Source organism: Emydura macquarii, unplaced genomic scaffold (assembly GCF_026122565.2).
Source record: "Emydura macquarii macquarii isolate MOO-44397 ecotype Brisbane River unplaced genomic scaffold, CSIRO-AGI_Emac_v2 contig_3220, whole genome shotgun sequence".
Taxonomy (NCBI): Eukaryota; Metazoa; Chordata; order Testudines; family Chelidae; genus Emydura; species Emydura macquarii.
In genome coordinates, this window is record NW_027133357.1 from 465,496 (window position 1) to 477,049 (window position 11,554).

Consider the following 11,554-nt stretch of genomic DNA (forward strand, 5'->3'; position numbering starts at 1 on the left):
GTCTGCTGTAAAGGCAAATAGCAAGAGATGAGGTAGAGATACTCCTAGGGAGAGATCCATACTGGGGCATATGGGCCTAGCTGACATTTTAGGCCCTAAATCCAACATTTAGACACCACTGAAATCCTCAAAATCCCTGTGTGATGCTGGCTGGATTAGGAGGCCATTTGTGATATTATTACACATCAATATGTCAAAATCATATTAATAATTCATGTGAGATATGCCGTGTCAGGTACCGCTAGAAAGGCTATGATGTGCTAAGTAAGATGATAATGTTTGTGTTCATGTGTTATATGTGTATTGGGAATTATGGATATGTTTGAATATATTTGTATTTCAACTTGTGCTGTATTTCTGGGCGACACCCCAGACAGGATGGCTGCAGCACTAGCCTGCGTAATGGCCCATTAAGGAAATTCACAGGTACAATGGGCCCAGGGGGAGAAGCCAGGGATATACCTGATGAGTCACCAGGACTTACTCATGTGACCCTGGACTCCATCTTATTCCTGTAAATTTCCACAAGCAGCATGGCAAAGGCCAAGGGACATAAAAGGCAGCTGCACCATATCCCTTTTGTCTTCAGCCTTCACCTACCTCTGGATCAACTCATCTACAACTGAAGCTGTGAAACAAAGCACTGAGACCCATCCATGTACCGGATGTACACCAGAGGGACTATACAAGCCTGCAAACACCACAATTCTACTAGAAACCTGATCTATATGGACTTTCAAATCAATTGTATGTATCTGATTGCGTTAATCCTTTAACATTTCTCTTATAGTTTGTTCCTTTCCTTTTATAATAAACCTTTCATTTTATTTACTAAAGGATTGGCTGGCAGTGTGGTATTTTGGGTAAGATCCAAACTTATATTGATCTGGTGCTGTGGCTGACCCTTTGGGGTCAGGAGAACCTTTTTGGTAAAGAGCAGAGTTTTAAATAACTGACCTCTTTACTGGATCTAGTGGCTGATTTGGAGCCAGAGACTGAAATGCAGTAAAGGGGGCTGTGTATATTTTTGTTTTAGCTTCTTGAGAACCAGTGAGGGGAATCAGAAGCACTGTTTGTGGCTGATTGGGAAGTCTGACTTCAGTGTCACTCACCAGTGTTGGGAGAATCTGCTCTCCTTTTGCAGACTGCCCTGACCTTGGCATTTTCAGGTGGCTACCCTAGGCACGGACAGGTCACACCCTGCTCAGATGCCACCTAGTCTTAAAGGTGCCTATGTTTCTCCCAGTAAGCATGTGCACGGCTGCCTCAGTCTAGGTGCCTGGGCACCTGCCTCTCACCCAAGCTCCAATGGGATCTTCAAACTAAGCCTCCCCCGTCATCTTGCTCGGGGACCCAATCCAGCATGCCTAAACCCACCCAAAACAGACTGGGGAAGAGGGAGAAGGTAGCAACAGCCTCCCTTATAGCCTTTAGCCCACTGGTTAACACACTCACCCAGGGAAAGGGAGACCCACGCTCAGTTCTCCCTCTGCCTGATTGGACCAGGGATTCGAACTGTTGTTTCTCCCCTTGCAAGTCCAAGCCTTGACTAATGGACGATAGGGCATTCTGGGCAGGGCCCCTCAACCTCTCCTGTTGAAGATGTTCCGCTGTGTATAAATAGTTACATATGCAGGGTGCCCAACAAAGAGGGAGTATATAGCCCAGAGACTAGGGCACTAAGCTGAGAGCTAGGAACCTGAGTTCAAATCCCTGCTGCACAGTAGGCAGAGGGGGGAACTGGACCTGCATGACTGCTCTGCCCACTGGGCTAAAGGTTAGATGGGAGGCTTCCTGTGCTGTTTCCTCACAAAACACGGCTTGGGCATCTAAGGTCAGGAGAGGTTTACAGCTGAAAACCCCAAGCACAGATGGGTGTGTCACTTCCTTTGAAGGGCGGAGCTTAGCTCACACCCTGCTCCTAGGCCTTTCCCATTTCTTAGTATAAGCGGCTCCTCACTTAGCAGGCTGGCATTTGTGGATCCCGTTCTTAAGCCTGTATCTCTCCCCATGCACTGTATGGGAAGCCTGGGCATGTAACCTGGGGGTGTGGATTCCACTGGGTGGCAGGGCACCTGAAAATTAGGCTCTTCAGGGCTCAGGGTTATGATACCTCAGTCCCTTTGTTCTAAGCCCTAGAGTCTGAGCCCCCCAGCACCCAGCTTTTCCTGGAGCAGTGCCATTTCTTGCCACCTATCCCCTGCACCAGGGGATCCAGCTATCCCAGGCCAGCAGCAGGAGTCCAAGGAGTGCCAGGAATAGCACCAGGCCTCTTTTGTGACTCTCTGAGAAGTAAAACAAATAACCCCTCCTAAGCTGCTCGTGACAATTGCCAGGAAGATGGATCAAGCCTTGGGACTCTCTACAATGCACCAGAGAAGGAGGGGCTTTTGGTTCCTTGCCCCAGCAATGGAAATTTCAGGGTCTCAGAAAAGAAGCCGCATGGATCCTATGGCTAGGGCAGTGCAAACCGAACTGTTAACCCTTATTAATCCAAATACGTCTGCACAAGGGTGTCATGTGAGTGGATTAAAAACAGCCTTTAATAAACCAGACACCAGCAGGAGGGCTAAAGGTACAGATCTGGATTTGAAAGAAGTGTGTGTGTGTGGGGTGTGTGTGTGTGCGTCTGTGTGTGTGTGTGTATCACCACATTACATACACAACCTTTCCTTTTTAGAAAGTCCCCATAGATAACTTATGTGTCACTAAAAAACACGAACTAAGGGCAGAGGGCATGGCAAACAGTTAGGAGAATTAACTCTAGACAGAACCTAGCAGGACCACTTTTTACCCAGTTCTTTAAGCTCCCAAACTGGAAAGTAACAGCCAAGGAAACCCAGAGCACAATTCCTCTCCTCCCAAGAATTAAACTCCCATATGTATGCCAGTGAATTTTACTCAGTGACTCCTGCATCAAGCCCATATCTTATGACTGAACTAGAGCTTATTTTTTAGAAAGACATCTAAACCTGATTTAAAGACTTCAAGCAATGGAGAATCCATCATGTCTCCTTAGGTACACTGTTCCAATGGTTCATTACCCTCGTCATTAAAAATGTGCATCACATCGCTAGCCTGAATTTGTCCAGCTTTGGCTTCCAGCCACTGGATCTTGTTCTGCCTTTGTCTGCTAGATTAAAGTGACCTCTACTGTTGGAAATCTTCTCGTAGATCTCTCACCTAAATTTCACCTAGATGCCTAGTTTCACTTAAGCCCCTGGTACATGGATCTCTGCAAGTCTGAAGTCCTGTTAAGTGCTTCTAAAGAGACACGTTCCTAAGTCTAATGACTGAACTGGGAGACATTTTCACACACTAGCAACAAGAAACAAAGGTTAATTACTGCATAACCAAGATGTGGATTTGACTCCCCAGTGTAGAGAAGCTCACTTCTATTTCGAGTTGTTTATAAACAACTTCATGGTTACCCAAGTTTGCCCTTTTCACCTCACTCCAAGATTGGACAGGTATTTGCGGTGTTTGGAGTTAGTCCTCAGAAGAAAGAAATCAGTTTAAGAGAGAATGCAAGGATTAGCCAGGCTGAAACCCTCTCTTTAAAATACCACAGATCGCTCCTATATATTTTGCCAGATACAGGAAAACTGATCAGTTCTTCCCAAACAAGGACTGCAGCAGAACTAGAATGGAGTGGTCTCCAAGTGCTTCAAAGAGTTCTCATAAACATGAATACTCTGCTTACTCAGAAGAACATAGTATGGGGGGGAGCAGCAGGAAGAGTGCAGTGTGTTTACAATCCACACCCCCACTGGTAAGTATCTTTTTTGGCCTAGTAGTCTGGTCAATATCTCTTTAAAGATGCATATTTGAGATATCAGCAGAATTCTAGCCACTGCCTGGGTTTAGAGTGAACAGCCCTTCTCCTTCTGTAATCCTTGTTAAAGGCACTGGAATGTTAAACAAAACCAGGCAAGCTCAGTGGAGGCTGGGAGGGCCCTGTATTGCCTGTCATTGGACTTGTGAACACCCATGCTACCTTGCAAAATTAGCTGCTTAGCATGAAGTTCTAACGTGGAGCAAGAAAGAGGCACTTTCTATAGTTTAAGGAAGAAAAAAGCCTGGTCTCATTTCTAGTTACTGGAAACTCCGAAGCATGGATAAAATCTTTAAGATGTTTCCACAGTCATTCCTGTCAGAAGAAACTTTACACCCCTCCCTTGTTGGTCCTCACCCTCTCCCTTCTTCACCCCTCTTTTCAATTCTGCTTCCTGCTTGTATATTTTTGCTTGATTTATTTAATCAAGCGCATGGGACAGGGTGTGCAGGGAGAACACAGGTGGGCTTGTAAAGCACAAAGCTGAAAGCTAAATAACTTCACCTCCTTCACAAGATGCAATATTAGCCCCAAATGCACAGTCAATGATGATCATGATATGAAATCTATACATGGACAGGGAAAGGGATTTGTGTAGTCACTGGGCATTATTGATGGGCTATTAATTGATGACACAGAGAGCAAATCAAAAAAAATCCAATTGTGTCCAGTGTGCTAAAGCTGTATAACAAAATAAAATAATAATAATAATAATACTGTACATGCCTCAGATGTTCTAGAGACTAATGAAAGGGGCCTGCGTTCTGTGATTGCTGCAGTGGTCTGATGAGCTCCGTCCCAATCTGTGTGGCGCACAACAGAGCAAAAGGCGCAACTCGAATGCTGGCACTGACTGAACTGCCAGGGCTGGGATTTGGCATTTTCGAAGTGCTGATCTCCAGTTCCTAACAATGCCAAGAGGGAGGAAAGGGTGGAGGGGATATTTTTTCTTCCCCTCCAGGGATGGAAATAGAAGTAAGTCAGCTAGCTCCACAGTATCCAGTTACTGCAATGCAATCTAACAGGGCTAGTTTTACCAAAAAGAGTTTGACCAAGAGCCAATATGCTTTGTTTCCCACAGCCTAAAGCTACTGAGGGTCAACTAAGAGAGAAAGCAACACTCCCGCTCAAGACCCTGCATCACAACCCCATCCTTCCAGCCACAGAGCCACTGACCTTGTTGGTCTCTTTCAAATCTCTTCTTACTGTGCACATCTACATCTCGCTGACAAGCGAGTCACTCCAGCAGTCCTTCCCCTCACCCACTCCACCACCAAGTCCTTCCCCAACACACACACACAAAAACAATCCAGGGCAAATTTCCATAGTTTCCATCTTATTTAAAGTTCAACCTTAATGACAACATTCTTAGCTTTCTAGTTTTCAAAAACCACAATGTTTTCCTTCCTCTTCCTTTCTATTACTAATATTTTCACATCCTAACTCCAGTTCAGAGTTGGTGTTACCTATGAACAAAAACTATGTGCCATTACCATAGAAGTCAAATGCAAGAATTAGTAGAAGCCTTCTTATAATCCATTGAGAACCAGAGCATCTCCTGCAGCCTGATTATTTAGGCTTTCCAAATGACAGTTCTGAAATGCTGACTAACTTGGGTTATCTGCCTGCCATTGCAGAATGCTGGCTGTCATTAGGCCCTTCCTAACATCAGTTTGTAGATTCATAGACCATAAAGCCAGAAAGCACCATTGTCATCATCTAGTTTGACCTTCTGCATAACACAGGCCAATGGACTGTATTAATTCCTATTTAAACTACAGCAGACCTTTTAGAAAAACATCCAGTCTTGATTTTTAAATTGTGCGTGATGGAGAATCCACCACATCCCTTGGTAAGTTGTTCCATTGCTTAATTACTCTCACTGTTAAAAATTTGCACCTTATTTCTAGTCTGAATGTCTAGCGTCAACTTCCAACCATTGGATCTTGTTATACCTTTGTCTGCTAGACTGAAGAGCCCGCTATCATGAAATTGCTGTTCCCCATGTAGGTACTGTCATGCTGGGTAGATGTGGGGGAGAGCATTTGTCATACAGTCTGACATTAATATATCAAAATCATAATAATCCATGTGGGACATGCCATGTCAGGTACTGTTAGGATGGTTATAATATGTTAAGTAAGATAATAATACTTATGTTCATGTGTAATATGTGAAATGGAAGTTATAGATATATTTGAGATATCTGTATTTCATATTATGCTGCCTGGGCAACACCCCAGATAGGATGGCTGCAGAACAATGGCCCGCTTAATGGCCCATTAAGGCATTCCCAGGCGCAAGGGGCCCAGAGGGAGAAGCCAGCATCACCAATGAGTCACCAGAACCTGCTCTTGTGACTGTGGACTCCATTTTGGTTCCTGTGAAATTCCACAAGCAGCATCACCTAGTGAGTCACCAGGATTTGCCCATGTGATTCTAGACTAGTGGCCCATGTGACTCTGGACTCCGTTTTAGCTCCTGTAAGTTTTCACAGTCCGCATGGCCAAAGACAGAGGGTATATAAGATTAAGCCAGAGGAACCATTTTGCCTTTGTTCCTGTCCAGTTACTGACACACACCTGCCTCTGGATCAATTCACTTGCAACTGAACCGAAGGACTAAGGCCCATCCAAGTGTTGGATGTATACCAGAGGAACTGTACAAGCCTGCAACTCCACATTTCTTCCAGGAACCTGATGTATATGGACTTTCAATCATTTGTATGTATCTGATTTGCTTTGACCTTTTAACATTTCTCTTATGGTTTATTTCTTTCTTTTTACAATAAACCTTTAGTTTAGTTACTAAAGGATTGGCTGGCAGCGTGGTATTTTAGGTAAGATCCAAACTTATATTGATCTGGTGCTGTGGCTGACCCCTTGGGGTCAGAGAGAACCTTTTTAGTAAAGAGCAGAGAGTTTAAACAACTGGTCTCTTTACTGGACCTAGTGCTGATTTGGGAGCCTGGAGCTGAAATGCAGTAAAGGGGGCTGTGTGCATTTGTATACTGGCTTCTGTGGGGAATCAGAAGCACTGTTTGTGGCTGATTGGGAAGTCTGACTTCAGTGTCACTCACCAGTGCTGGGAGAATCTGCTCTCCTTTTACAGCCTGCCCTGACCTTGGCATTTTCAGGTGGCTGCCCTGGGCACGGACGGCTCACAGGTACCTAGGGCTAAATTCACAAAAGGAGCTTGGCACTGTAATGTGTAACTCCTAGGTGCCCTGCCACCTCAAGGAATCCTCAGCTCTGAGTTAGGTGTCCAGGCTCCCTGTACAATGCATGGAGAGAGGTAGGCATTGAAGGAAGGGATCTCAGAAGCCAACAAGCTGCTCAAGCAAGCCAGGAGTGAAATGTGTGCAAAAACAACACAACAAAAAGCCATCCTATTATAGGTCTGGGTTCAAGTCCCATCTCCCAGTCAGGAAGAACAGGGATGTGACCTTGGGTCTCCCCCATCCCAGCTGAGTGCTGCGTGCGCACACATCCCCTCTCGCTGTCTTTCGTGACAAGTATCAGGTTGTAAGCACGGTCTCAGCATGCCTCCAAGATCAGGCCCTGTGAGCGAGAGAGGTGAGGGAACGTCAGTTTGAGAATTCCACTTCAGGGCCACTGGGACTTCAGTGAGGCCTCTGGGGCACCTTGTCCGCTGCGGGGTGGCATCAGCACTTAGGCAGCTTTGCCTGTGCCCACCAGTGGAAACTCAGGTGCCCACAAGGTTCGGTGTAGCTGAGTGGTGGTCTTCAGAATGTCAGCGGTGCTCAAGTTGGAGTTAGGTACCTGACTGCCTTTGTTGATCTAGGCCTCACAGACCTTATAAACCAGCGTTCTTCATTGCAAGGCCCCGGGAGCCAGCTCCCATGGACCCTAAGTGCGGCTCCCTGACTAATTGTTTATATTCCAATGTATTTTACTTTTAACATTAGAATATGTACCAAGCCTATCAAAGTCCACCTTCTTTACACGTCACATTGACCACATGGTACGAGGTGTGCCAATAAGTACATCTAAGTATATCCATTGTATAATAACTGTAATATTACCACAGCAACCAATGTAGAACTCAGAGCATTCAACCGTTTGTGTCGTGTGTTGTATTTTGGCTCCAGTGAGTTACTGGAAAGGATGGATAGATTCTTAATTCTGTTGAAGGGAAAATTGGAAAGTGAAACAGGAGAAAAAGCAGCTAAGAACGTAACTGTGGATATTAATGAAATGAACAAACAAAAGTTGTAGCTACACCAGTCGCTCTGTAACATGACATCATTAAGGAGTAGCAGCAATGTGTTCATTTAGTAGTTGATGTGGCTCTCACATTGAAGGTTTTTTGCCAAAGTGGCACCTGCTTGAAAAATAGTAAAGATCACTGTTATAGACTGTGATCAAGTCTTTGATCTTTTTGTTTCTTTTGTAAAGATAAACAGACCGAGCTCCTTGCATCTCTCACAGTGAGGCCTGGTTTCTAATCCTTTAATCACTTCTCTGGACCCTCTCCAATTCATCAACATCCTTCTGGAATTGTGGACACCAGAACTGGATCCAGGATTCCAGTAGCAGTTGCTCCAGTCCCAAATACAGAGATAATATAACCTCCCTACTCTGACTCAAGATTCCATTGTTTATACAACCATTGGTTCTTCATTCAGCTTGGTTTACATTGCAAAGTGTACAGTCATCTTCCATCGCAAGTGAGAGAATAAATTTGTATCTGTAGTACTAAGGTGAAGTGTACTTTATATTGGTAGCATCTAGACAGTAAGTTGTTAACTACAGGCTCTGAGAGTGGGCAGAAGTCCATCAACCTACACAGAATGTCCCACACAGATTGTTGTGGAAGTCAGTAAGTGCCGGGCTCTCACAGCTAGAGAAAAACTGCCAGGCCACACTAGGGTCAGAGCAAAACCCCCAGCAGTATTCAAACTGGGGGTGGGGAGGGAGAGAAATATTTAACCCTTTGTTTAGGTATCAAAAATCTCTTGTTCATTCTAAATCTGCAGTTTTCTTCTTCTTAATATTCTGGTAGCACTCAGAGGATACAACCAGAATCAAGGCTCTATTACAATAAATTGCATACAAATATATAAGAAGACACAATTCCTGGCTCAAAGGACATACAGTCTAGTCTAGTCTGCAGCTGTGAGCTGGCAGATTCAAGGTATCCCTAGGTAAACTGGAGTAGGTAGAAATTAGGCCAATATAGACGGTTAAAATGGATATTTCACATAAGCCTCTACTATGCTTTTACTGTTTATATTCTTCAGTACTGTCCTTTTACAGCACATACAGTCAGGCCTGGGACATGGAAACTTGGAGATAAGTTAGGAGATCTATCGTTCACCCTTTTGGGTGCTGGTCCAATTTAGCATACCAAAAAAAAAAAAAACTTGCAGAGAATGGAAAATATGAGCCAACATTGCCCCACCCACCCGAGGTTGAAGCAAATTCTGCATATTCCTTCTCCAGAAGGTAATAAATGTTGCAGATAAACTGAACTGGTTTCCATCAAAGCTTCATACAAGAAAACTCAAATGGGAGGCACATGACAAAGAAGGCACAAAACAAACTCCTCATCGGAATCAAGGCTTAGAGCAAGCCATTGAAAGAGAGAAATTCACATACTTGAGAAACTGAGGAGACTTTCCAGGCAGAGAGAAAGAGAAATGAATAGGCGGGCAGGCGGGGGTGGGGAGAAGCATAAATAAATCCAAACTCTACCAAAAAATGCAAACTTCAGTTGAACTATGGTTTATAATAAAAATCATAAACCAAATGGCTTAATGCACTGCAACAACTACTTCTTACACTGATTTTCACAGGACAGCAAACCTATCTCTCATCTTTTCTGCTATTCCAAGAAATCTTTCAAATATTTGTATATGATGAAGTGAAAAGACTGGGGTAGTGGAACTCTTCAAAAACAAAGAGGACAAATATGAAGAAACACAGGGCTATGGACTGTGGACTGAAGCCTTGAGATGTGTTTTGTTGGGAAAAGTTGCCTCCCATAAAAGCCTTGCAAAAGGATGTTAGCCTTACATTATCTATTAAACGATCAAAGTCAAACAGAAATAAAATTCCTGGCAGTAGCAAGGGCTTCTGTACTTCTGAATAATGTTGGGATTTCAAGAATTTTCCTGATCCCTTCCCAAAGCATCTGCCAATTCCCTGAATAGAAAGGGATGCCATTTAGATTTCTCAGCTCCCAGCCATTGAAAATTGCTGTTCACTTTCCTATATGCCAGTTGTTCCTATATATTAGTTTCCATTCTGTCCCCTAAGCTAGCCTGATAGAGTTCAAAGGTGTGTACCTATTTTTCTCTCAAAATGTCCCTATTTACAACTCAAAAGCAGGCAGATGTGACTTACGTCCACTGACAGTTCCCTCTGAATAAGTTTCTTGGTCTCTTTTTCACAGTAGTTGAGCATCGCTTCTCGGTTGTACAAGCCAGTTGAGTGCTTGTCAGTTTGGTTTCTCTGCCTGAACCCCACAGGAATGTTTTCATCCGGATCAGCTACATCCAGCTCCTTTTCTAGTTCTTCCATCTCCTCTGGAGACAAAGTAGACAATAAGCTATCAATATCTGGATCTTCACTGACTTGCCTTCTGTATTTTGCTACCCTGGACATCTTGGCAGTTGGTAGGTGAAACACAGCTGTGATGCTATGCAAAGCCAAAGAGTGGAGGAAAATTAGTGAAGTAATAGGAGACCAGAAACTACTTTCTCACCCCACCCTTCAGGTGCTGAAGTGTTAAATCTAAGCAGCTCTAACTCAGTGCAACCCAGGATAAATTGGTTATAAAGGAAAGACACTGTTGGTACAACAACTGACCAATTACTTTTTAGCAGCTGCACAGCCTGGTTCAGAAAAACCAATCAGGAAAGACTGGAGGTGTGTCTTCTATCGGAGGAGTTTGAAACCTGAGGACATTCCAGGGAATCTGGAAGAGCTGCATGACCAAATTTAGTACTGAACATTCAGCCTTTTAAAGGCAATGGGACAACACGGTGAGAAAACATGCAAAAATGCACAAGCTGCTAGGCTGGGGCTTTGAAACCAGGGAGGAAAGAACCAGAGCGGCCGCTCTTTAAGATGTGTCCATATGCAGCTTCAAGATCAGACAGCAAATACGTTAAAGCTACTTGTAACACAGTTTGCTTCCCCATCACAGGGGTGAAATGTGTAGCTGGAACTCATTCTGTAAAATTCCCAGCTTTCTGCTGAATTTGATAATAGTATGTGGGAGACCATTATATGCCTGCACAGCACTTAAGAAAGTTTTCAAATCTCTTACAGTCTCTCTTCCTTTGAAAGCAATTCTACATTGTTTCTTTTGGAAGCCCATCCAATTCCCTCCTTCTAAAAAACCCCCCATGAATACATTAGATATTTTTGGCTTTATTTTTTAAAAATTGCAGATAAATGTTGCCTTATTGGTATATATATATAAGGTGGGCAACAGCAGGTGTCAAAGAAATCAAGAGAAGCCCACCCTGTTTTCAAAGAAGTGAGCAGCTGAGGAGGACAGAGTTTGAGAAAAAATGGGTATCTTCCTTTGGAAATGTTAGATCTGCAGCAAGCAGATCTGGATGACTAGAAGGTCAGGAAGTTGTCAAAGGTTTGTAACGGACAGTTTTATCTGCACATGATCTTAGTTCTTAATCATATTTTCTTTTATGGAGGTTTTAACATAGCTCTAAATGGCCTATCTTCCATA

The 11,554-nt window shown here is 43.8% G+C and overlaps 1 protein-coding gene across 2 annotated transcripts in view; it reads right to left on the reverse strand.

The window, feature by feature from the left end:
* LMOD1 (leiomodin 1) overlaps positions 1 to 10,557 on the reverse strand; it is a 37,387-nt gene extending 26,830 nt beyond the window's left edge. For both annotated transcript variants that reach the window (XM_067531774.1, XM_067531773.1), the window contains exon 1: positions 10,204 to 10,557. In XM_067531774.1, the coding sequence (XP_067387875.1) occupies positions 10,204 to 10,464 (261 nt within the window). In that variant the 5' untranslated portion in view covers positions 10,465 to 10,557. The remainder of the gene's footprint in view (positions 1 to 10,203) is intronic.
* Between the last annotated feature and the right edge of the window lie 997 nt (positions 10,558 to 11,554).